The sequence below is a fragment of the Heterocephalus glaber genome, unplaced genomic scaffold (genome assembly GCF_053883595.1).
Source record: "Heterocephalus glaber isolate CG9 unplaced genomic scaffold, H.glaber_assembly_v1.0 deba00001504, whole genome shotgun sequence".
Taxonomy (NCBI): Eukaryota; Metazoa; Chordata; class Mammalia; order Rodentia; family Bathyergidae; genus Heterocephalus; species Heterocephalus glaber.
The window spans coordinates 73,609,686-73,635,914 of record NW_028258324.1 but is presented as its reverse complement, the minus strand read 5'-3'; the positions used below and the strand labels follow the sequence as shown (position 1 = coordinate 73,635,914).

General features: G+C 55.5%; 1 protein-coding gene across 2 annotated transcripts in view; it reads right to left on the bottom strand.

Annotated features, from left to right (window-relative positions):
• The window catches only part of Cdcp1 (CUB domain containing protein 1), a 29,651-nt gene extending 15,956 nt beyond the window's left edge, over positions 1-13,695 (bottom strand). The window contains exon 1 of one of the 2 annotated variants that reach the window (XM_004835048.3): positions 13,549-13,695. In XM_004835048.3, coding sequence (XP_004835105.2) covers positions 13,549-13,621 — 73 coding nt within the window. In that variant the 5' untranslated portion in view covers positions 13,622-13,695. The other variant, XM_087186879.1, reaches the window with a different exon arrangement.
• Positions 13,696-26,229: the final 12,534 nt, after the last annotated feature.

Genomic DNA, 26,229 nt, shown 5'->3' with positions numbered 1-26,229 from the left:
ACACACCCAGTGCCGTGCTCCTTCACACCCAGCCTTTAACACATTATTCACAAAACGGGGACAAATGTGGGGCACTGTGCAGGATAAGGGGGCCGCTCTGGTCCCGACTCTGGGACCCGTGTTGCATACAGGACCCCTGCCCTCACCCGGCCACTGCTCACTTGGCATAGGAGAGGTTTACGTTATGCATTATTTTAAATTTACCTTAATGATTTACATAAATTATTTAAACATTGAAAATAATTTCAAGAAAAGCATTTATTTCTGAAATAGACACTTAATAAATGCATAACAGAATAATCACAAACAGTTAAAATACGGTTTAATAATATTTGGGGGTGGGCCTGGCTTTGCTCACAGGATGTGTAATATTTTCAAATCTTTTAAAACTAGATTGAGAGGGGCCGGGGATTTAGCTCAGTGGTTCTGTCGCCTGCCTTGCAAGTGCAAGGACCCGAGTTCGATCCCCGGTACCAAAAAACAAAACAAAACAAAACTAGATTCAGAGAAGACTGAAGAGAGCTGATCAGGATCTCTCCATTTGGTTCTCTGTCCCATTCAGCCCATTCTATTATTAATAATAGCACAGAAAAACATATACACGTCTACAGAAATTCATCTTAAAACAATCTCTGAAGTCGTGTATCCACTCAACAAACTTTTCCTGAGTTCATAATAGATTGCAGGGAGTGTATTTGGTGCAAATGATTAAAGACAAGCAGCCAGAGTCCCCGGCCTTGGGAAATCAGGAGTCTAACTCCTGATTATTATTATTCCATTGGAATAATGCTACAGTTCCGAGACCCAGCCAGCCCCCCTCGGGTCCTGGTGAGTGGTACAGGAACCCTTCTTACGTTCTCTGGGGGGAGACTGGGATTCACTGTTATTTTGGGTCTAATAACCTAGATTTTCAAGCCAACTCTTTTTGCAAACAAGGACAGGAGGAACCGCCGGAAGGGCTAACTGGCTCTTTGGCAGGACTCCTGCCTTCCACGGTTCTCTGCTCTTACTTCCGTGTGACCGACCAGGGCTTCTCCTCCCCAATGTTTGAGAGAAACAATGTATAAATTAGAAGAATTATTACAGTGAAAGACACACAGCCATGAGTCCCCCTCGAAATCCTCTCTTGGCTTTAATACACTCATCCCATCAGCCTCGCCACTTCCTGCAGCAGCTCTGGAGCCCTCTTTCCTCAGTGTTTTTAGCTGTGCTGTCCTGGCTGCTTCCATGTTCTGAATGGATTCAAAATGCTTCCCTTCCATGGTCATTTTGACTTTGGGAAGAGCCAGAGTCACGCGGTGCCAGATCCGGTGAATGAGGTGGAAGAGGACACAGCATCGTGTTTTCACCCATCCTGCCTTTCTGTTGCCCGGTGCTTGGCAGCAGCATTCAGCCTATTTTTTGATCATGTGTTGTAAAGACACTCAGGAAAGGGGACTCCTGAGGTGCTGCAGGAAGTGGCGAGGGTGATGGGATGAGCGAGTTAAAGCCAGGGGAGGATTTTGAGGGGATTAATGGTGAGATGTTTGTTGAGGCACGGTGGGTGCCCTGGAGGAGCCCCAGGACTCTGAGGGCATAGGCGGGAGCCACGAAGCGCAGCACGACTCGGTGTGGCCGGCCAGGGGCCCTGGTGCGGGAAGCCAGTTCTCCAGCGCACGCACAAAGGCGAGGAAGATCACCCATGGCCACTGGGGGCCGGAAGTGCCCTGCCTCCTCTCAGCAAGAGAGCCTTCTGGCGCTGAGCTGTGAGCCTCTTGTTCCGTGGGTGGAGGTTGGGGAGGCCCCATAAGCCCTGCCAACCCCCCAATTCCTGGGGCAGACCCAGGGGAAGGCAGCAATTGGGCCAGCCGGGCGCATCCTAAGGGCAGGGGTGTGGGCCGGTGCCTGCCTACCAGGAGCTGCAGAAGAAGCGGGCCGAGGCTGCACTTGAGCGAGGTGGAGGGGACCCTGCGGCTCCGGTGGAGGAAGAGCAGCGGGCAGGGGGGACCCCATTCCTTGGCCCCGGCCCCAAAGCCATGTGCTGCAGGGCTATAAGAACTTGCTGCCCTGTCACCATGGCTCCTCACCGATCCCCAGGGGAAAGGGGGGACACTGCAGTGGTCCACGACAGCCCAGGAAGCACTGGACAGGGACCAGGTGACAGGCGTGGGGGCTGGGGAGTGACCACACAAAGCCTGTCCCCAGCCAAGGGGCTGGGACCCAGGACTGCACCAGCAGGAGGCCCAGGACAGCCTGGAGCAGAGATGACAGAGGCTGCTTCTGGCCACGTCCCTCACGGCGATTTTGGCTGAGCCTGGACTTCCAGAGTCACATCAGGGGGCATCCAGCTCCCTCCTCTGGTGACAGAGCCACGGCTCCCTGGTAAATAGCCTTTCACTTCCGTAACTCTTGGTGCCATCGAGCAGGCGGGAGAATAAAGCTCATGCAGCATTGAAGACTCTTGTGCTCCTAGACAAGCCATCGCTTGACACAGTTAACCAAGCGGGCAGGTGCTCAGCAGTCCACTCCTCACACCTACACGCTGACCTGCACATTACTTCCTCTGAAGCAACAGGAGCATCTCCCAGGGGCAATGCTTGGGATCAGCGGTCCGGGCTACACTTTGGTCGCTTCCCACAGATGCGAGGGGACAGCGGGGAACCTCTGATCCCTTTGAAGCAGCTCCCTTTCCGTGGTCAGAGGTACACGCCAGATTAGGGACACACATGGCAGGCCCAGGCTGTGGGTTGGCTGCACCATGGCCTGCAGGACACGGACACATCTGTGACCACACGTCCCTGAGACTGTGCTGGGGACGGCTCCTTGCCAACCCAGGGAGAGGACTACAGCGAGAAAGTCCAGAGTGAAGCGGGGAGACATTTCAGAGGACCATCCAGTGAGCAAGCTGCATATAGCAGGGTGGGAACATGGAATGGCAGGGGAAGCCACAGGCGCTAATGAATGTGGACCACCTCGAGGAGTTCACAGCCATGTGTAAAACACATCCGAGCTCCATGAGATGCTGAGAAGATCCACTCTGTCATGCCTCAGAGCAGGAGTCATGGAAGCCACTGAGGGTCACAAGGACGGAGGGAAGAATCGGAGGGTAGGGCCAAACAGCCCATCCATATGTGAGAAAAATTCAGTGAAGGTTTAAATTTTAAAAAATGGCCAGGTGCGGTGGCACACACCTGTGATCCCAGCACTCTGGAAGCTGAGGCAGGCAGATCACTGCATGTTCCAGGGCAGCCTGGCTACACAATGAGTTCAAGGCCAGCCTGAACTACAAAGTGAGACCCTGTCTTGAAAAACAAACAATAAACAGTGGTACAGTAAAAGGCAGGAAGATCACAAATTTGTGCCCCACCCGGGCAACTCAGCAATTTAGCAAGACCCTGTCTCAAAATAAAAAACCAAAAGAGCCAGGGTGGGGCTCAGGATGGAGAGGAGGTGGGCTCACCTCCCACAGCCACCTGCTGTCAGATCAGCTCAGCCTATAGCATGGAAGAGGCTCTCGCCGGATGGGGAGGGGCAGAGAAGGTTCCCCCACCTGAGACGGGTTCTTGGCCACACTGCCCAGCCCATGCTGGTCACTGCAGTCCTCTGGCAGGCCACCTCCCTCTTGGGCCATGCAGCTCCAGTCTGTAGCACCAGCTGACTGTGGGGCTTCTGCAGAACAAGGTTTCTTTGGAAACTACTAAATGAACAGGGCCAGGATGGAGCAGGTCTCCCCGTGAGGGCCACAGTGGCCATCCCCATGGAGGAGGCAAAGCCCCATGCCACCCACCAGGGTGAGCAGGCTCTGCCAGGACCTGCAGGGTCCCCGAGCTGTGGGATCTCTTCCCGCTGGGCAAGGGAGGGACTCGGAGACGGTGGGTGGCACACCCTCGTCTGCGTGTGGCACAGTGGCCTTGCAGTAAGCAGGGCCCCTGAGGGGTGGGTCTGGCCTCAGCTGGAGGAGAGTGGATGCAGGAAAGGATCCAACAGGAGGGACAGACAGTGGCCAGGTGTGGTGGTGCACCTGCAGCACTTGGATGGCTGAGGCAGGAGGACCGTGAATTGGAGACCAGCCCAGGCTCACAGTGAAAGATTCTTTGCAGCTAGTTTTGAAGATGGAGGGGCCATGCTGCAAGGGCTGGCTGGCAGGAAGGACACGGGGTCCTCAGACCCACAGCCACCAGAACTGTGTGCTGCTGTCTTCACATGCAGGAAGGCGGGAGCCGGGGCTCACCGCCACCTGGACTTCAGCCTCGGAGGCCCTGGGTGGACGGAGAATTGTGCATGCCAGGCGTCCTTTGAGCTTGTACCTGCAGAGCTGTGAGCTATTTTAAGTCACCAGCTCTGTGACACCTTGTCACATGTGCACAGGGTGCCAGGCAGGACAGACGGGTGGTTTTCATAGGAGCCACTGAGCTGCTGCAGGAGAGTGGCCTGGACCAGGATGGTGCTGTTGGGGTCGCGCAGCCGGAGCTGCCAGGATGGAGGGCACTGTCCGGGGACACCACGTGTATCCAGATGCTGGACTGCGACGGGTGGGTCCCAGAGAAGGTAACGCTGGGGTCAAACAAGCTCCAGGACCTGCAGGCTGAACTAGAGCAGGAGAAAAACCAGAAACCAGGAGGCTGCCAATCGAGGAGCTGGGCTTTAAAACACAGAGCCTGGGAGAGGCAGGCTGCGTGGGTGGCCAGGACATCTGGGACCAGCAGCTGCCTGACCCGCATCCGTGCCCTGCCAGCTGCTTTCTCACATTTCCTTTAGGTAAACTTCTGTTCGCAGTAGGCCGGACACACACCTGGGATTCCAGCTTGGTCTGCCTGGCTCAAAGACCACACACACCTTCCGCCTACGCATGTCCAGGCACCATGGCGCCGGGTCCTGGGTTCGTCTTCCCTCCATCCTCTGTGACTATGGAGGTGAGCATCCATCTGTCGCCTCTACTTAACTCATTTTATTTTGGCAAAAGGGGGGCAGGGGATTTAGCTCAGTGCTTCCACTGCCTGCCCTGCAAGCGCAAGGAATACGAGTTTGAGTTCAATCCCCGGTACCCAAAACAAAACATTGAAACAATATTTTGGCAAAAGGTTGTATGCCACAACCACTGTTCCGAACCGTGAGCTTTTCTCTCCACCATCTACCTTGGATGTTTTCCACACCGTGTGCAGAGCGCTGCCTCATTATTAATTTTAATTTTTATTAACACAGGTGTGCAGCACATCATGACCACACTCCTTGTGGGGAGTTGGCACGTGGACATAACATGTCTCGGTTCTCTTGTTTGTTTTTTTTTGGTACCGGGGATCAAACTCCGGTCCTCGAGCTTGCGAGGCAGGCGGCAGAACCACTGAGCTAAATCCCGGCATCGGTTCTCTTCACTCCCCTTCCCCTCCCTCCTCTCGGTCCCCTTCCCCTTTGGGTCCCATATAGGAGGGACACGTGACGCTCAGGCCTGTGTGTCTGCTTCATGTCACTCAGCGTTTGGTCTCGGAGGTGCAACTTGCTTCCTCATCTTTTCCATGGCTGCCTGGCATCCACCGGGTGTGGCATCGTTTCTCCACCTGGCTTCTAACGCCGGGCACGTGGGCTGTCTCGAGTCTCCCGGTACCAGGGCAAAGAGGAGAGGACACTGACCTCCATGCGGAGGTGCAGACGGGACACACTTTGTCCAGTTTCCGGTCCTGGCTGGAGCCTTTGTTGCTCCCCACAGGCCAGAGGAAGCGACTGCAGGATCTGAGGGCCTTCTGCAGGGTGACCCAATTTGGAGAACGTCTTCTAAGTTCTGACAAAGTATGAACGTCCCCACAGAGGTGACCTGAGGTGACGTGGCCCCCCGAGTGCCAGCTACTTCCAGGCCAGCTCTGGAGTGATCGCCCGCTCAGCCCCTGCTCCGGTTCTGGTGCCCTTCACGGCAAAGCTGCAGGCCCCAGAGGCCTCCGGTCCCAGGTGAGGGACTCTGAGCCGCAGAGAACCCTTCCGGTCAGTTCCCTGCTAAAAGCGCTGGCAGGCGAACAGTTTTGGAAACTCGTTCTCGTGTTGCTGGGAACAGCTTCCAGTGGCTTCAAGCCAACAGCCCCACTTCCTCCTCACGCCAGGTATCCTTGGGGATGCCCAGCGTGGATGAGCGAGGGGCATGGCGGGGACACAGACGCTGGCAGTTCACCAGCGTGGGAATCCCGAAGGTCCTCAAATCACATGCGCAGCACTCCAGGTGCAAGTGTGGGTTTGTTCAAGGCCAGAGGCCAAGCGATTACGCACCCCCGTGCAACCTGCAGTCCCTATGTTGTAACTAAGGACAAAGACTCGGGGAGGGCAAGGAACTCACCCGCCCACCCAGGTCACAGAGGAGTCAGGATTTGAACAGGCTTTGTCGCGGAGTGAGATGGTTCTGAAAAGCCCAAAAGCCGCTCAGAGCCGGTGAGGCCGAGGGCTGGGTCCTTGTTTCTGGCTCCATCCAGGATCTGAGTCCCTGGGGATTTGGGGTTGGAGGAAGGGGACACAGAATGACCAGCAAACACCCAGAGGCAAGGGTGGCAGGGACAAGAGGGCTGGCGTATGAGTCCTCAGAGATCCCGGACAGACTTCCGGCGAGAGCAAAGGCGCTGGCCCAGGAGACCCCCACACCTCGCAAACACAGGAGCTCCGCCTCACGTCTGTGCGCCCTGTGACGCCCGGGACCCGCTGATGCGTGTGCGTGTGCGTGTGCGTGCTCTCCGGCTTCCACATCGCCCGGTCACACCTCCTCGAGTGCAGCAGCCTGGCACTTCCGCCTCCAGGTCAGCGAAGGAAGAAGAGCAGGCATCTGCTCGGGTGAGGACGCTGCGGCCCTGGACGGACCCCATGGGGTCACGGCTCCCCGTGTCTGGGGACACGGTCGAGGGTCAACCAAGTGGGCAGACCCAGAAACAAGGACAGCAGCCTGACCGCAACTCGGGGTCCGCGTCAGACTCGGGCAGTTGACGCAGCGATTCCTGGCAGCTGTCCTTAGTGTCCTGGCGACAGCAGCAGGCGGTCACCATGTACGTTCCCGCAGAAATGTCACACGTTGCCCAAACGCTTTGATCTTGTCACAGAGGGGTGTGGTGCTTGGACGTCATTTTAAGACGTGGAGGAAGCCACACCTTCGGTGCCCATGGAGACCGTTAGTTTCTCTTCTGGGATGACCCCAAGCTCACCGTTTGTGGGCCCTGCAGTTGTAGCGACAGGCGGTCCCCTCCTAGAGTCCCCATGCGTGCACGGGCCAGGAGCAACTGCAGTGTACACGTCACTGTTTCAAGTGCAGCAAAGGAAGAAGGAACCTTCAACTTCATAAAAGTCTGTCAACTATGCCTGCCAAGCAAATCCTGATTCCCTGCCACATTTGAGCACCAAGTCAGTAGTGCATTGTGGAGAACGCCAACCCCCTGGGCTGGGACAGGACAGAGCCATGGAGTTAAAACGAGGAGCCCAGGGAGGACTTGCAACAGATGTCCTGTTGCTATGGTAACAGCTGCCAGTGGCCTGTCCTTCTCCAAGAGGAGCCTCCACCAGAACCTTCCCGTCTTTTCCTGAGTTCCCCGAGATGCAGACGGAAAGACAGCCAGACCTGACCATGGCCACTTTGCGGTGCACATGGCACACTCCGCCCCCTCTTGCACCATTGGCGGCTCCCCGGTATTCTCAGGGTGCTTCTCTTGAAGGTCTGGGGCAGGCTTGCATTCTCAGCAGGGCCCAGAGGTGACAGGTGCACTGGGGAACATGGGGCAGTCCATGCCCCTCTGCAGGGACAGCAAGCTCAGCCCCACCGGGCAACCCCCCCTTTTCTCTCCTTTGGTTCCCCAGGATCTGAGCCCATGCATGCAACCTCTGGACTGTTGCGGGATGGCCGAGCTGGCCCACCAGACGGGGCCCACAGTGCATGCATCTAGACCAACTCGTAGGATCTGTGTGTGGAGGGCCCTGAACGTGGGCCAAGCCTCTGCATTAGTGACTGGAAAACTCAGGCCCAGCAGGGAGGTGATGTTCCCCAGCCCAGAGCGGCCTGTTGGCAGGACTGGTGGTTACAGCCGGGGCCTGACTCCTAGGCTGGGGCCCTGGCTGCCTGCTGTCCCTTGCTAGCGCTCTGGGAAATGCATGGAGCAGCACACGAGGGCATTCCTCACCCATGAGACAAATGCACGGGAGCAGAAGGTTCCCGGAGGTCCGAGAGGCCGGAGACGGGGTGATTTGCATTGGGAAAGGGGAGACATCAGCCCTAGACCACGCGGGGAGAGATTTGGAGCAGAGGGAAGACTAGGGCTGACTGAAAGGCACAGTGAATATTTAAACAAACAAACAATTAGAAAAAAAAGACACATTGCCAAGAACGAAGTGTGTCTGAAGTGAGGAAAGCATTTTGATGGGGAGTGACGGCAATGTGTCTTTTACCATAATAAATTTTACAACTTAAACATTCTTCTAATTTTATGATCACCCTGTATTGATCAAGTGTATACAGCCATTCCTGTCAAATAAAAACATTACCGTGCATCCCCATCCACCTTATTCAGAGGATTTGGCACCTTTCGACTTCTGGCTCCTCCCAAAGTCAAGATGACCATGAAGATGAAAAGTTTTGAATCCATTCAGGACACAGAGGCAGCCAGGACAGGGAAGCTAAAGACCGTCAGGAAAGAGGACTCTAGAGCTGCTGCAGGAAGTGCCAAGGACAATGGGAAGAGTGTGTTTGAATCGAGGGGGAGGATTTTAAGGGGGATTCATGACAAGGTATGTTTTACTGTTAAGACATTTAAAAACAATTTTTAAGCATTCACCATATTTTTGATCATGAGTTGTATTAACCAAAAGCAAAAAATTTTTTTTTGGTACCAGGGATTGAACTCAGGACCTTGCACTTGTGAGGCAGGCGCCAGCACCACTGAGCTAAATCCTCGGTCCCCAAAACCAAATATTTGAAAGGAAATTGGAAACATTTCCCCCACCTGGGGTTTGCGAGTGCCTCCCGGGGGAGGTGACCGCTCGGGTGCACGACAGCAGCACCAACATGTGCAGGCCAGCCTCCCTGCCTCTCTCTTACCACTTTTCCTTGTTCTCTGAGACTTTCTCCACAAACCCTCTCCCTACAGGAAATCTGCCCAAAGATAAACTTGTCCATACACCCAACATTGTGAACTGCAGGGATGAGCACCCAGGTTCTGTCTATAGCAGCAAAAGACTAGAAACAGTGCACACCTAAGGGGCCGGCTAACTGTAACACTGTGTTCCCATGGTTTGGAATATTATGCAGCTGTAAAAAGGCATGAGGCAGTCCTGTGCATTCTGATGTGGAGTGACCATCAGTGGATTGCCATGTAAAAATAAAACAAGAGGCATGGGGTGGGGCAAATCCTGTACTAGTGCCTATAGCCTGCTTCTGTTTGTGTGCAAAAGGGAGGTGCACATAGTTATAAATGTGCGAAGTGTAAAAACAGCTCGAGTGACACAGGAGCCAGGTGGCCTCCAGGAGGAGGACTGGAGCCAGCCACCCCCGTGTGGCACTCACAAGGCACTTCACAATGGGGCTGTGCCCTGCACACCTCCTCGGGGCTGCCGTCGGGGTGCAGGTGTCCCGGTAGGGCCTGGACAGGGCGCGCACCACAGTGGGACCCGAGCTTCACTGACAGGAAGCGGATTTGCCCCTGGAAACCCGGCATCGCCCACGCCAAGCTCCACGAGCTCCATTCCCACGCCAGTGCGCTAATTTCTTGAATGAGTGGGAGGAATGCGGTGTAAAGTAACAACAGGTGCAAGGCGTGGTTACAGACACGACAGGAGGCTATGGCTCTCTCATCGTCCGCGCACGCGCGTGCGCACATATATATATATACACACACACACACACACACAAGGAACACCCGTGCACAGTGACCACAGCCTGATCACCGGGCAACGCGTGCGCGCACCGTGACCTTTGGAACCACCGCTGTGCACGTGGCTAGTCCCCAGTCCTGAACCCAAACACACACGCAGCCCTTTTTCCAGGCGCTCTTTCTAAAGGGTTTGAGTGTTAAAAACACACACATTCCTAGGACACAAGCACACAACTGAGTGTTGATCTTTTAAAGGAAGGACACTTTCTGGGGTGCAGGGGGTGTGGCTGAGTTATTTCCAGAGCCTCCCCCAGTCTCCAGCTGCTCCCCCTACCCTGGGCCCTCCCTTCCCGCTCTGGCTTCTGGAAGTCACTCAGCACTTCCTGCAGGGCCAGAGCACCCACAGGCGCCTGCCAGAATCCGCCTTACCTCAGATCTCAGGCAGAAACAGCTCCACTTCTATGACTCAAACATTGGGGGACTCAGGTCTCAGCCCCCTAAGTCACTTTGGCCTCGGTCTACTTTGGAAGCATTCACAGCTTCTAGCACTGCATCTGAATCAGAATGACTGCGGGAGTCTCAGCTGGCATTCCACAGGACTGAGACTGTCAGGGGCAGGCGGGGACACCTGCGTGTCACCAAAGGGAAGTGCGCACAGAGCAGCTGCACTTGAGCAGCCACACACATGGCCAGGCAGTCTCCAAATAGCGTCTTATGCAGTTTGCACTGAACAGGATTTTCCAGGCATGGTGGCACACGCCTGCAATCCCAGCACTCCAGAGGCTGAGGCAGGAGGATCACTGCAAGTCTGAGGCCAGCCTGGGGTACACAGGGAGTCTCAGGTCAGCCTGAACTATATAGCGAGACCCTGTCACAAAAAACCAGACCAAAACAAAACAAAAAACATTGAACAGGATTGGGTGTGAATCGTATCTGGGTATCTTCCTGTGTTTCTGCTTTCAGAAACTGCTGGGGCCTCTGTACCACAGGGGAAAAGGTTGTTCTTCCATTTCTGAGTGAAATGTGGGCCTGCAGGGATGGTTCACTGGTGTCCAGCAAGAGAAGCTTGTGAGTCAAACTGCCGCCGAGAGAACAAGGGAGACCGACCTGTGTCAGCTGTCATGGGCGCGGCACTGGGGAGCTTTAGGAACTGAGGAACAGAGTCAAGGTGATGGCAGAGGCAGTGGGGGACGTGGCTACTGATGCCTGGGAGAGGGTCCTGGGGTAATTACAAGGCTGCGGTAAGAGGTTTGATATAATTTGATTGCATGATAATTTTTATAGTTTAGAATGATAATTAAAGGGTACGGATTCTCTTAACCTCGGAGGACGAGAGCCCTAGCCACAGGTCCCCACAGCAGGGGCCTTGTGCCCCACTCCCCCATCGGGTCCTTCTGACCAGCAGACCCCATTTCCTGTTCTCCACTTCCCGCCTCCACCCCACTGGCCAAGCGGGGCAGCAGCGCAGGGCTGCATGCAAGAGCAGCTCCACTCCCCAAAATTCAGTGGAGAACACAGCCACAAAACACACTCTCAGATCTGTCCAAACGGGGCAATCCAGTGTCCACCACCGTATGACCGTGGTACCACAAAGATCACACTGGCTCGTGTCACTGTGTCATCTGTGCCGCGCCATTTTCCATGGCTTTTTACCCTGCAGGCCCATGAAAATTAATGTAAGTCTGACCCTCATGTCGGACATGTTCTATATTTAATAGGGAAAACTGGAAGCAACCTAAGTGCTAAATATGGCACTCGTTAAAGCCATTTAACAGGATTTCCCCATGTGTGGCTCACACACATCCGTGTGCACCTGCACACACACACTCATGGTTGATGAGATGGCTGTGAGATGAACAAGGTTGTTTGTGCAGATGATTTCTTCTTCCATTTTGGTATTTACTGCCAATTTTTCTACAACTCCATGCTACTGAGAACAGTTTCCTTATTACTGTTAGCTTCCTCCCCCTGTGCTGTGGCAGGGACAACCCGCAGAAGAGCCGTGGAGGGCGTGCAGACGGCTGTTTCCGCTGACTCAGCCCATACAAATCTGCGGGGGGCGCAGGGCGCCTCCCTCCTCCAGTTCCACATTCCTGACACCAGCCAGCAGCTCCTCCATTGACTCTCAAGAATGACGAACGCGCACACTCACCGCGGTGAACAAACACGTTCTTGATCTGCCTGCTCACATCTGGGAAGAGACAACGGCAGCAAGAATTGGGTGACTGACCCAGAGTCTGGGATCTGAGTGGCTCTTGGAAACCAGCCAAGCAGAGGTCAAACAAGGTTAAGATTTCAACCTAAGCAGTGCTTTACTTGGCAAACGGGGGAGCTGGTGGGAAAAGTCTCACAAACACACCCCACCGAGATGACGGAGCTCAGCAGTGACCCCAAGTTGCTTCCATTCTGCCCAGTGTTGGTTAAGAGTTCAGGGATTTATCTGACCAACCTACTGCGTACTCTCTGGCTTCCGATATCCTTTGGGGACAGCCTGGAGTAACTTCTGCAAGGCCCCCAGAGTTAGATCCACTCCAGGGCAAACCTGGTGCACCGGGGAGTTCTATTCCAACCGAAACAGCCCCCAGTCCGGCCCACTGTGCGCCCTCACAGGACCAGAGCCTGAGGGCGAAAGCCGAGGCGGAGGGTTCCTGGCTTCATACACTGAACCATGACGCAGAGCTCACCAGCCAAGCACTTCCCAGAAGGAAGCAACTCTTGAGCCAGCGGACACCAAGATGGCAGACTCGCTGGGAACAGGGAGATAAGGCAAGCAGCGGAGGCCAGGCCAGGGCAGGGCAGACTGGCATTCCAGTAACCAGTACGCCTCACTGGAGAAGTCTTCTGAGGCAGAAAACCAGAAACATCGCAAACAATTCCCAGAGAAGGAAGACAGCTCCCAGCGAGGCGGCACACACTTTTCCGCACGCCTTCACGCCTAGACCACTTCTTAGTTTTACACTGATTTTTTTTCCCAAAGGGAATCTTGAAAATTCAGCCCTAACACAGAGCAGGAAACGCACACACGTCACCTGGTGGTGGAGAGAAGAACCGGGAAGCTTTCTCTCACCTCAACCCCAGTGCAACTTAACCCGCTTCCCTTTTATCCTTCATTTCATTCAACCGGTTCAATCTCCTGTGCAAACACAAACACTTCCTTGGGCGGCAAATGGTATCAGAGACCCAAATCATTTCCTGGATAGCACTATTTAGAAAAAACAACAACCAGAAAATACAAAATCTGCGCTGATCTCGGAAGAAGCGTCTTCTCGGGTTCTTACAAGAAACCAACTACTGTGACTCCCGGGTCCGGGACGCCGCTCCTGTCGGATCCGCCCTCTCGGGGGCAGAGTCCGCTGGCCCGGCAGCTGCCCGCTTTCCTTCCAGTCGCTCAGGAACCAGAGGCGCGTGTAGCGGCGGCCGAGGAGGATGTCGGGGCGTCGGCCTCCGTTTTCTTGCCCCTTTGGGGCCCGGGCGGAGATGGAGCGGTGGCCCCGCCGGCCTCCGGGGCGCGCTCGTCCCCAGGGCGCCGGCAGGAGCTCCGGGCGGCTCGGGCGCCCTCCTCCTCCCCCTCGGCGCGCGCGGGGTCCCTACGCGAGACCCCAGTGCGCCAGCACCGCGCCAGGCCAGAGGGCGGGGGCCGCGCCGTCAGGGGCCCCGGGCGACCAGGGCCCTCCGTGCCCGAGCCTCGGCGCCTGCCCCGACCGGAGCCCGCGCTCACCCGCCCGGCGCTCACCCGTCCCGCGCTCACCTGCCCCGCGTGCCGCGCCCAGCACCAGCGCGCCCAGCAGCGCCACGGCCACGCTGCAGTCCAGGCCGCCCATGGCTGAGCGCGCGGCCTCCGTGCAAGGCGAGGCCCGGATCGGAGCTGCTAGGCGGGTGCAGCCGGCCCCGCCCCGCCCCGCTCACCTGCTCTCTTGCCAGCCCCGCCCCGCTCACCTGCGCTCTCCCCTGCCCCGCCCGCCCGCCCGCCCAGCTCCGCCTCCGCCCAGCTCCGCCTCCGCCCCCCCAGCTCCGCCTCCGCCCCGCCTCCGCCCCATCCCGCGCGGCCGGGTGGCTCGGTTCCCTCCGGGCCGCTGCGTGGGCAAGGGCTTGTCCCCACCTCCCCGGACTTCGTCCTCTTTCTCAAGGGGTGCAGGGGTCCCCCTTAGGGGAAGCCAACTCGACTTCCCTTGGGCGCCCCGTTTTGGAGGGAACGCGTACTTGTGGATTATGGAGCCTTGAGCTTCCTCCTCCGCTCTCTCTGCTGCCTGACTTGGGCCAGGGCTTACCGGACTTTACAGCTGGGGCTAGGGCGGCTCTTTGCTTTGCTTTTCTTTCTCTTTTCTTTTCTTTCTCTCTCTCTCTTTCGTTTTTTCTTTCTCTTTTCTTTCCTCTCTCTCTCCTCCCTCTCTTTCCTTCTCTCTCTTCCTCTCTGTTTTTGGACGGGGACATGCTGAGGATGGAACCCAGGGCCTCCACACCGAGCCTCCCACTCCCCCATTAATTCTTTTGGAAGCAGGTCTCACTCAATTGCTAAATTACCCCGGCTGAACTCAAACTTTACATCCTCCTGCCTCAGCCTCCCAGAGTGCTGGGATTACAGACAGCGCCACCACACCTGGCCCTAGGGCCCCTCTTTGGGGCTGCAGCTTGCTCCAGGCATTGTACCTGCTCTATTGTGGGTGCTCACAGCAATCCTCCCAGTAGTTGGACAGACTTGCTGACCAGGTGCCTGGTCAGGGTCCCAGGCAGTGACGACACAGGCGGCTTTGGGGCAGCTGAGCTCCAGTGGACACAATGGAGCTGCTGTATTGACTCCTAGGCGGCAGGATGGACCCAGGGCCTCACTCACCCAGGGAAGTGCTCTACCACTGAGCCACACCGCCAGCCATGTTCAATGTTTAGAGCTTGGACAGGGCCAAGAGAAGAAACCGAGTCAGGCCCAGACAGTGCCCTAGTTCAGCTTCAAGGAGCCCTGTGTGTGTCCCCCGCCAGCCGTGAATGAGACATCGTGCCTCGTGACAAGCGCTGGCCTCCTGGTCGTGGTGCTAGGCTCCGCTCCCCGCAGGCGTGACCGTGTGGCCTTTTTCCTGGTGTTGAGCTGCCTCGAGGTCTCCTTCCACCTGCCAAGCCTGGATCCCAGGGCAGGTGACGATGGCTCAGGAGTTCTCGGCTGGCAGACCAGGATCCCTCCGAGATGACTGTACCTTGGGCTACCTGTGCCCGTGAGTAGCCAGGGCCCGGCCAGGGTCACCAGAACAACCTGGAGGCCCGGATTGGGAAGGAGGGTCACTTCACAGCATGGGCCTCCGGCCTCGCCACAACTTTTCTTCCATTCCTGGGGAAACTGAGCCTCTCCCGCTGCCCCAACCCTGCCCTTACTGTCAACAGAGGCGAGAAACCAGGAGCTCCGCCCTTCCCTCCTGTGTGCTGCAGTCCTGCCATGGAGGGCCGGAAACCAGGGGGCCACAGTCCCTCAGTCCCAGTCCACTTCTCTCTCTGGGCAGATCTGTGGGGAAACTGAGGCCCAAACAGGAGCAAGAAGATGAGAAAAGCAGGGAAGGTCTTGGTTTTTCTCCCCAGAGTTGAGGACAAATTGATGAGGAGAAAATCTTGGGACAAACCTAAATACCCTTTAAGAATGCTTAGCCTCACAGGAGGGTAAAGGCAGGTTCAAGGTTTAATTTCCCCCTAATTCTGAGATATCCCAGCATGTTTTCCTACATCCACAACACTGAGCATGTTTCCAGCACATATGGCAATTGCCACCACGACCATAGCAGAAAGGCAGTGTGTTGAAATCAAAGTGTCAGAGATATTGTTTGACAACGAAGCCTAAAGAACATGTGATCTCACAAGCACCCAATGATAAATGTAAACATATTGTATACCTAAAATGTACCAATAAAATAATTTAAGCCAAAAAAAGAGAATACGTTATCTCACCACGGTCTCATTTCTCCAAAGCTGGCTTCCTGCGGTGAAGACAGCAGAGTTAAGAATCTGCAGATGGGAAAGACGAGCTATGGTCCAGACAATAGCAGCACAGAGATGGAAAAGTAGGGCACGTGTCAGCTCCCGTGAAGTCACCCTAACCTGTCCTGGAAGCATCCTGAGGCCCTGCCTCTTGGCTCTTGGGGTGCAGTGCAGAGGTTTCGTCTGGGCAGACGTGGGTGAATGGAAGGACTCATTTTTATACGTTTATTTCTGAATGGGGACGGAATGCAGACCGCTACACTCTGCTGCCAGAAAAAGAGGATGATGGAGAGGTGAGTTGTAAAATAGATCCTTCCGTCTAATTTTGACTTTTCCTGGAACTCTACAAAGGCCACGACGCATGCATAAAAAGGACAAACAACATAATCCCACCACAGTGAGACGAGAGGACAGGGACAGAATCCTCGAGGGAGCCAGACGCAGATGGAGGTGGTGATGCTTGGAGCCTGGAGCCAGCAGGGCCCTTCCCTGGCCGGGGGAAGTTGAGAATGACAGGGCTTATGCTGTAGAGTCCCCAGGAAGTGGCAGCTGTGGTGTGGAGCTGGAGGGTAAAGGAGAAGCTAAGACGAGGAAGCGTGGGAGCGGCTGTCACAGCGCTGAGGAGAGGTCCCGGAGGTCCCAAGTGTTTTCCTGGAGCCCAGGGCTCTGGGCTGCAGGTGTGGCCAGAGGGGAACACCCTGCAAATTAGACAGAACCAGAAGGGCTTTGTCATCCCGACCGGAAATGGGAGATTTGGGGCATCCAGAGCAGCCCACGAAGCAAGACCCAGGATGCATCCAAATCAGGCTGCTGGGCTCCAGACCACCGGCTCCTGGTTGGTAAACCCACGCCCCAAGCTGCTTAATTGCTCACTTTTGGGGGGAGGGAGGGATAGGGCCTCTATGTGGCCCAGGCCGGCTGACGTGCAAGGAAAACTTCTAACATGACAGAACCACAAACAAACAAAACAAGAAAAAAGTAACATGAAAGAAAAAATGACTAGGAAAACAAAACAAAGACAAACAAAACTAACTACTAACTTCCTCAGTGAGACAGTAGGTAACATCATATATGTGAAGAAGGAGCTGGGTGTAATAAAATATTCAGGGGTCTACAAAAAAGTTTTTGGAAATTTACAAAACTGATAGTAGATATAAAAAAAAGATGGCCGAGGTGTAGCTCAGTGCCTGCTTAGCATGAGGGAAGCCCTTCAATCCCCCACACCCAAAAAGGAAATACATAAATACTTAAATAAATAGGGGCTGGGGATTTAGCTCAGTGGTTCTGCCGCCTGCCTTGTGAGTGCAAGGTCCTGAGTTTGATCCCTGGCACCAAAAAATCCCTTAATAAATAGAAATGTTGGAAGAGCTTTCAGTGTTGTGGCTGTGTCTAGCTGTTCCCCAAAGCCTCCTGCGGTCAAAGGTGGGGATTTTCAGAGGTGGCTGGGTCTAGCGTGTGTGATGCTGGGATCAAGGCTGTGATTGCTGTTAGCCCAGTGATTGGTTATGCATAGTTTTGGGTGTGGATGATGGGTTCTGTCGTGCTGGAAGTTTTTCTTGGGGACCCCATCTTCACTGCTCGGGTGGGAACTCCTCTCTGCCCTGCCCATCTGGTTCCTGGTGTTGAAAACAGTGCTTGGTGCCCGTCAGCTCTGTGGAGAGCAGAGGGGGTGAGCTCAGCCAGCCAAGGGACTCATGGATTGCCCTGCTTTGTCCCTCCAAGGATGAGTGCAGGATTTGTTTTACAAAAGGAGAGGGGCTGGGGGTGCAGCTCAGTGGGAGAGGCAGAGTGCCTGCCTAGCACACGCAGCCCTGGCCTTCATCCCCTGCACAACAGCAAGATAAATTGAAAGAAAAAAACAAGAGAGACAGAGACAGACAGACAGGCAGGCAGGCTGACACAGACCCCTGGCTTCCAGAACAAGGCCACTGAGACCCACGCTGCGTGCCTGGCACTGACCCAGCCTGGTGGGGTTGGGGAGCCTGGTGGGCCAAGGCTTTATCTGGTGGGAAGACAGAGGTTGGGGAACATTGCTCTGGATTGGGAAGCTTTTCTGAGCTGCTAGGGCTCTGGGTGTCACCACAAATGCTGCCTGGGGCCATTTGAAGGTGTGGACTGCTGGGTGTAGGTTTGGGCTGGAGATGGAGGAATCGCCCCGGTGCAGGGGGGCTGACCTACAGAATGACTAGCTTTGCCCAGTCATTTGCCTGAGGGCAACCAGATGGTGTCACCTCAAGTTTAGGATGAGTTAAGATGTAGAAGGAAAACCCTCAAGGAGCAGCTCGACCCGGTGCCACAGCCGATCAGCTCTCCTCTGGATGACTCACCAGGAGGCTGAGCCCCTCTGGGGTCACCCCAGGGCGCCCTGAAGCCAGGGGTCCCGGCCTATCAGTTCCCCAAACCGCACCATCCAACAGGTAGGCGTAAAATGCCAGCGGGCAAAGAGGAGAACTCCAGCGGAGACGGCGCTCACTCTGCCCCTTTTAACCTTGCGCAACCGGCTTCCTGTAAGTCACCTGCCCACCGGCCAGAGCCCTGCCGGGCTTCCTAGGGCACGCACGCCCCGGCAGGCCCCTGCCTGCCAGCCTGGCTCCTTTCTCTCCACTTTTCCCTGGGGTTTGGGAAGGGACCAGAGTTGGGGGTGACTCCGGGGATTTTCTTCCGGGGAGAGGAGGAGCCCAGTCTGGCGCCTGTAGGGTGGGGACCACCTTCCGGATGGGCCCAGGTCAGGAGGGGTGGGCGGGCACCAGCAGGTCACGTAGCAGTGGCTCCAGGTCAGAGGCTTGGTGCCCGTCCAGCGGTCGCTGAGATCTCGTCCTAGACGCCCCGCTCCCGGGCTCCAGAACCGCCAGCCCCGCTGCCCCCGCCTTGCAGCTCGGCCGGCCGCGTCTTTTCTCCCCAGAATGGCCCCGGACCTGCCCCTCGGCCGCCCAGGTGTGCATTCAGGTGACCGGAAGCTGGCTTCAAACTTCCTGCCTCCTGCCGCAGCCGGGAGTGGCTCCGGCCCATTGGATGGGGATGAGGCTGGCAGGGATGGCAAAGTCTGGGCTCACCAAGCACTTCCGGGGTCAAGGGTCACCCCATCTCCCACCACCAGCAACGCTGCTGTTTATGGACGTTTGGATTGTCTCTCCTTTACGGTTATTGTGAAAAATGCTCTATGTACGAGGGTGGGCAGGTATCTCCTTGCAATCCTGTTTGCAGTCTTTTGTCCACGCGCAGAGTGGAACTGTTGGATTCTGATTCCGCGTCTAGTTTTTTGAGGACCCTGGTAGTGCTCACATTCAAAAGCAAAGCTACAGAGCCTTCCTGCCCTTCCAGAGGAAGAACGCAGGCTCTAACAGCAGCAAGGCGGTGTCACACTTTCCAGTGGCCACATCAGTGTTGTTTTAAAAACAGTTCTGTTCATGACCGGGGGTTTAGCTCAATGGTTCTGCTGCCTGCCTTGCAACCACAATGTCCCGAGTTCGATCCTTGGTACCAAAAAAGAAAAACAAAACAGCTCTGTTCAAATGAGGATCAAAAAATGTTTACGTATTGTTTTTGTTTTGTGCCACTGGGGATTGAACCCAAGGCCTCACTCATGCTATGTAAATGCTCTACCCCCACCTCTGGTTCCTACATTGCTATTGCTTGATGTATGTTTTTTAAAAAAATAAAGTGAATTTTGGAATAATTCCATATTCACCGAACAATACTCATGACAGGTATTTGCTCCTCTGCTATTAAATGTGTGCCCCCTGCCCTATTCCAGGCACCTTCCTGTACCCATAGCATGTTTCTTTCCATGGCGAGTCACCTTCGAGTCTTTTAGAGGCTGTTTTAAGTGGTAACTAAGTTCCACACCTGGAGCACCAACCCTCTACGTGTCCCCTGATGGGATGGCTGGGTGAGCACACACAGCTGCGACCCTGTGCCCCAGCTCCACCTGCAGGGCTTCGAAGGTTTTAGAGGTTCACCTAAGAGTCAGTGCAATACAGCGTCTGATTATGTGGCCAGCAAAAAAAAAATTCCATTTATTTATATGGTGACCTCCCCGCAGCACTTAGCTAATGCTCACAGTGCGTCTGTCTTCCTCATCGGCAGGGTCTACATCTATGGATCCATCGAAACTCGGATGGGAAATATTCAAATGACAAAATCCAGAAAATTCCAAAACCAAACCCTGAATCTGCTGTGTGCTGAGCTGCAGCTGGCTCCTCTTGCGTGAGTGCAGCTACTGCTGTCCCCTCCTGCTGGGTCCCAGGTCCCCGGTGAGCGCTGTGCTCCTCTGGTTTCTGCCGGGGACTGTGCCACAGGCTGGTGATGGTCACCTCTGTCCTGAGCACGCACAGTTTCCTTGTCATTACTCCCCAACACCAGAGTCTACCAAGGACTCACACAGTGTTTACACTGCAGCGGGTGTCAGAGTCGTCCTGGGGTAATCTGGAGTTCACCAGAGTGCACGTGGTTACACTCAGACTCGACGTGGCTCGTATCAGGCAGGGACCTGAGGAGGGCTGGCTTTGGTACCGGCATGGGCCCTGGAGCCAGCCCCCTCCAGTACTGAGGAAGACTGTTGCAGAAACATCGCAGGAATGAAGCCAACAGTTGATCAATGGTATTTCTTCAGCATTTGCCAGCAACAAGGCCTGACTGGAATAAATATTTGAGGATGCAAACCACTCTTCCTTTCCTAAAATCTCTCCTTGCTTTCCTTCTGCATCACGTTTCTACAGCAGGCCCCAGCAAGTGGAAGTCTTGACTGTCCACCCCACCTTTTTTACTTTTTGGTACCGGGGATCGAACTCGGGACCTTGTGCTTGTGAGGCAGGCGGCGGAACCACTGAGCTAAATCCCCGGCCCCTTGGCAAATGTTTTTAAAAGCAAAAATTTGGAATCAGCTTAAGTGTTCCCAAACAGGATGATGGCCATAAACAGGGAGACATCTGTTCATTGGAGAATTAGGCATTTCTCAAATTTGGTATTTATGAAGTTTGCAATAAAGTGGAAAATGTTTAGCTGTTCAGCCATTAAGCTTGAGGAAAATTATAATCTCTAATTTATTTACAGTGTCATCATAATTAAGTTATTTCACACAAGTACTAAACAAACAAACAAACCCCTAATGCTATGTAAAAAAAAAAAAAAGGCTTGAAAGAACTATACCAACCTGTACCTGATAACAAGCACCATTTGGAAGGTGAAGGGTGATTTTTAGACAGGATCTTGTTATGTAGTTCAGGCTGTGCTTGAACTCACCATGTGTCCAGGTTGGGTTCAAAGTGGAGGTGATCGTCCTGCCTCAGCCTCCCAAATGCTGAGATCACAGGCGTGTGCCACCACGTAATATAGGTTTTGGTCACAACTTTTTTTTTGTACTGGGGATCGAACTCAGGACCTTGCGCTTGCAAGGCAGGTGCAGTGCCACTGAGCTAAATCCCCAGCCCCAACGTGATATAGGTTTTGAAAAAATACCCAAAGACGCATAGAATGGTTATCACTGACAGGGTGAGGTGGTAGGATTGTATGTTATTTTTTCCTTGGCTTTCTAATATTTCTGTGTGTGTTGTTTTTTTTGGTACCAGGGATCGAACTCGGGACCTTGCACTTTCGAGGCAGGCGCTGGAACCACTGAGCTAAATCCCCGGCCCTTTCTAATATTTCTGTAAGAAAGCTATCTTGAGTTTGTAAATTTTTTTTTTTTTTGAGACAAGGTTTTGTTGTGTAGCCCAAGCTGATTTCAAACTTGCAGTGGTCGTCCTGCCTCAGCCTCCTCAGGTGTGGACCCCCACCCTGGGAATTTATAATTTTAAAAGCATAAAAAGTGAGTGCCCGCCTGGGGAAGTTGCTTCTTCCCCACAGCCCATCAGGGAAGGTGGGGAACAGAGGGAGCCTCCTTTCCTTGCCTGCCTGGACAGCAGCCATTCACCTGGTGTCTCTGCTCGGGGCCACTCCACAGCTGCCTCTGTCCTGGCTCAAACAACACAGGAAGCACCAGCAGCTTGACAGAGCTGGGCGTCCCAGACGGCGGCCGGGTGTCTGTCCCAAGGAGAAGCCTGGGTGCCGGGGTCCACAGAACCTTCCAGAATGTGGAGATGGAGCAGCCAGGCTGTAGCTCCCCTGGCTCAGGGCCGGGGCCAGCAAGACCTTCGAGGGGACCCTTAGAACTTTTGGGGGGGACCGAGCGGCCTGGTTCGAGTGTGAGCCCCCAAACAGGAGCCCCACTCCAAGGGAAGGAAGCATCCACACCTCCGCAGAGGGGGCTTCCATGGGAGTGGGGCTGAGTTGTAGAAAAACAAAGTCCTAGGGAGGCGCAGTGGGGCACGGCCATGTCGGGGGAGAGGAACGTGCTGCTCAGAGCTGGGGAGAGTTATTTCCGCAAGGTCCCTGCGGGTTTCCTGCGGCTGGGACCTCCAGTCGTGGGTGACAAGTGCCACTCATGGGAGAGGGGGCATCTTTTACCTGGAGTTCTGCTTTTTGCTTCTAGGGGGCAGAGGGAAGATCAGGGTGACTGTCTCGCACCTACTCTTTCTGTGCGCTTTTTCAGGTGTCTTTAACTCAAAACGCTCAGGATGCCAGAGCGGCATGTTTTGGGGTGATGTGCCCTTCACCCCTTCAGCTGTGTCCCCATGGCCAGGACTCCACCTGTCCCTGGGCCCAGGACCTTGCCAAAGACCCAGTGTTCTAGAAGAACCTAGTTCCCCAGCACGGGGTCGGCCGCATGCCGGACCTGGCGTCCATACCTTGATCTCCTTTGGAGCTCGACCCAGACTCCAGCTGCGTCTTCCCACCTGGTTCTTCCCCTGCCCTCAGATCTGCTGGGGCGGAAACCCTGGTGGCCGGGGCCCTGCACTGCAGCCTGGCCCTGCCGCGGGGCCCTGCGAAGCTGGACCGGTGCCCGGGTGAGTCGCCGACCCTGGGAGCAGGGGGGGCCTCTGGGCCTGGGAATCTAGCAGGCAGCGCGGTTCCCCTTGTACTTGAGAGAAGCTCCCAGCCACTGGGCCCCTGAACTCTGGTCCCACCTGGGGGGCCCCAAGTCCTCCCGGAGCCATCTCTGCCCCCAGAAGGCGCACATCTTCATGCCACTGACTCCCCAGTGCCCGCCACTTCTCCATCCTCTTCTTCAACAACGCGATCACCTCAGTGCGGCAGACCATGGGCGCACAGAAGGGGTCAGTGCAGGTGGGTGAAGCCCCCACGTCATGGCAGCAGGTGGGAGACTGAACACAGCCCCTCAGGCTCATCCCAAGGGACAGCAGACTGCTTCCGGCCCCGTTTCTCATAATGCTGCAGAAAGGAGCCTGCACGTGCCCGCTGTGGCTGCTTCCCAAGTGCGCGAGGCCTCGTTGAACTGCTCCGGCAAAGGCAGCACGTTTGCAGCATCAATGGAGGCAGTGGCATGGCCTCAGTGTTGCCTCAGAGCTTGTTATCAAGTCAATGAGGTGAAGTCATGTAGGAGAGGAAGATTTTTAATTTTCAGCAAGTGACCCTGGTTATTTTTCACTTTTTCATCCAGCACTCCTTGGTTGGGTACCTACTCTGTGGCTAGGCCCGTGACTCCTGTGGGGTGACACTTCATGACCAGCAGCTGGGGGTGACACCTCCACACGCCCCCACAGGACAGTGAAGACTGCGCCTCGACGGGGGAGGACAAGCCAGCAGCACACCGGTCACCTTTGGGCTAGGCACCAAGATCTTGCTGACAATTCCTCCGGCTCCCACTTCCCAGAAGCTGCCCAGGGCCTGTGCAGGACAAGACAGTGCTGTAGGGGAGGCCTGGCTTGGCGTTCCTGGGCACTGTGTGCCCCTGAGCTCCTGCTGTTGTGACCTGCTCTGTGAAGCGGCCCCAAGGTCAATAAATAGGCGTCACGTGCAGGTGCCTGGCATCGCTCCAGACACTTTTCCCTGAATGGAAGCTTTATCTCACACACAACTCTTCACTTTGTCCCTCCATGGGTTCCTTCTCTTTGGGACAGATTGGGCTCTGGCCACCCTCAGATTTGGCTTCCTGTCCAAGTTGGATCCTCCAGGACTGGACTTTCCAGCTCGCCTGGAGGTCCTCCTTCCAAACTTGGCTCTTTCTCGGGCCTCCGTATGACACTGTAGCATTACAAAGCCACCCTTTGCATCCTTTTCATCTCCAGGAAGCCCCTCTTGCTCATTAACACCTCCCACTTGTATGGCACTTGTCACTAGTATCTCCTGTTTAATGGCATCTGCTGTATTTCTCCTATCTGTTATGATTGGATCTAAACTGTCTCCAAAAGTCTCACATGTGTGGAAGGTGATTGCATTATGGGGTGCTGTGCTCATCAGTGGGCTCATCCAGGGATGAGTTCAGGGCTGAATGTGCTGTTAGAAGATGGGGCCTGGCTGGAGGTGGTCACTGAGGTGTGGCCTGGAAGGATGTATCCTTGTCCTAAGCTCTTCCCCTCTTTGCTTCCTTGCTGCCATGAGGTGAGCAGCTTTCTGCCACCAGGCCCTTTGGCCATGTTGTTTCTCCCTTGCAGCCAGTGACCATGGACTGAATCCTCTGAAATCATGAGCCAAAAAAAAAATCCTCTGCTTTAAATACAGGGTTATTTTGCCACAGTGACAGAGAAATGACTGATACTCCAACCAAAGCCCTCTGGTCTTCCCACCAGCCGTGGGGAAGTCAGTCGGTGGAAAGACAGGCTGGGATTTGGACCCACTGTACCCTGTGCAGAAGTTCTCAGCTATAAGTAGTTGGAGCCCCTAACTCCAGACTCCAGTTTGGGTTGTCTTGCAACCCAAATTCTACCACTCCAGATGAGGCGTGAGTAAGTCGATCGTCATGAATGAGAAACTGACTGTGCAGAGTCTGCCTGCATCCCCAGGGCCCTGTCTGTCCATAGCTATCCTGGAACGCCAGACCCCGAGCAGTGGTCAGCCCAGATCAACTTGACCTGAGAGCTCAGATAGTGGGGGGGTCCGGCCTGACAGGGTCACAGCCGTCCTGAGTCCCAGTGCCCTCTGGTAACCCTGGCTGCTTCCCTGCAGCTTCCCAGCACGCTATGCATAAGGGTGGACTCTACAACCCAATGTGGGTGCCACTGGTTCCGGGAACACGCCCTGATGATCAGCGTAAGATAATCCAGGACCATTCCAGGTCGCAGTCACTTGTCCTGACCTCCTTCCAAGCCCCACTTCCTGTCCCAGATTGCAGGGACCCGCTGGCCTCACTGCCACCCAGGACCGCGCTTCCGTTGATAAAGTCGCCAGTGGCCTGCACTGCGCAGTCGCGGGTCTGTCTGCTCTCTCTGGTCTCACAGCACCTGGGACGGGCTCCTACACCAGAACCTGGGTGTTCTCAGATGGACAGATAGCGGGGTCCTGTTCATCCTTCCTGGGCCTTGCTAAGGCTTGACCTGTAATTTAGCTCCTTTGATCCTCAGACAGCCTTCCAAGGTGCCTCTGGCTCCGTTGTGCAGATAACGACATCAAGGAGCTGAAAAACTTGTCCACATTCTCAATTGCTCAGCAGCAGGGTGGGGATGGAGCCCAGGGCCCAGGACTTGAGAGCCGGGTTCCCCAGCCCTGAAACAACACTTCCACTGGCGTCCACTGGGGCAGGGCTGAGGGAAAGTTCCCACAGGGAAGTGCAGGGAGGGCTGGAGGCTGCAGAGCAGCAGGGCAAAGTCCTGGGAGCAGAGCTGGAAGTGGAGAGGACAGCAGGGTGTGGCAGGGAGCCTGTGGCCTGGGCGAGGCGAGGGTGTGTCCTGCCGCCAGGGACAGTGCTCACAGAGACCCCTTCCCAGAGCCAGCGCCTGTCTTCGGGCTCTGATTGAAATTGCGCCTTTGTGCCCTGCAGGCCCTGGAGGCAAAGTGTCACAGGCTCCCCTGGGCTGTGTGGTGGGCTGGCACCAGGCCTGCCTTGTGCTGGGGATGTTTGGGGTCACCGTGGTGACTGGATCAGTTCCTGTATGTTCCTGGATTAAAGAAAACCAAACAACTAGAGAGGCCCCCACAACCCACCCCAGCCAGCGAGGAGTGCAGGCCACCAGGGTTGCAGTTCTGGGGAGCAGGGCCCGAGCTCTCTGCCGCCGTGGCTTGGCTGGCGTGGGACCCCAGTCCTGCAGGGGAGACCTGGCCGCTCTTTCTGCATCTCCACTCGGCCCCTTCCCCAGGCGGGACTTGGTCACTCAGGGTTTCACGCCCGGGGAAGGGGGCCGCGGGGCCACATGGCACGGCATGCTGGGGGTGTCCCTGCAGGGTGGAGGCAGAGTGCCCCACGGAGCCCCCAGCCACACAAAGGCCGACCACTCAGCCCACTCGCAACCTTCACCCTGACGAGGAAGCACTCAGTTCAGCACCCCCTGGCCTTCCCAGGGGATCTGCCAGGTAGCTAGGGACTCTTTCCAAGGTTAGTGTGCAGCTGCCCAGGGCAGCTACTGCTGAGTCTTCTGCCACACCTGGTGAGGTCCTGGGGTGGGCTGCACTGTGCAGATCTCAGGCCGGGAAAGACACTGAG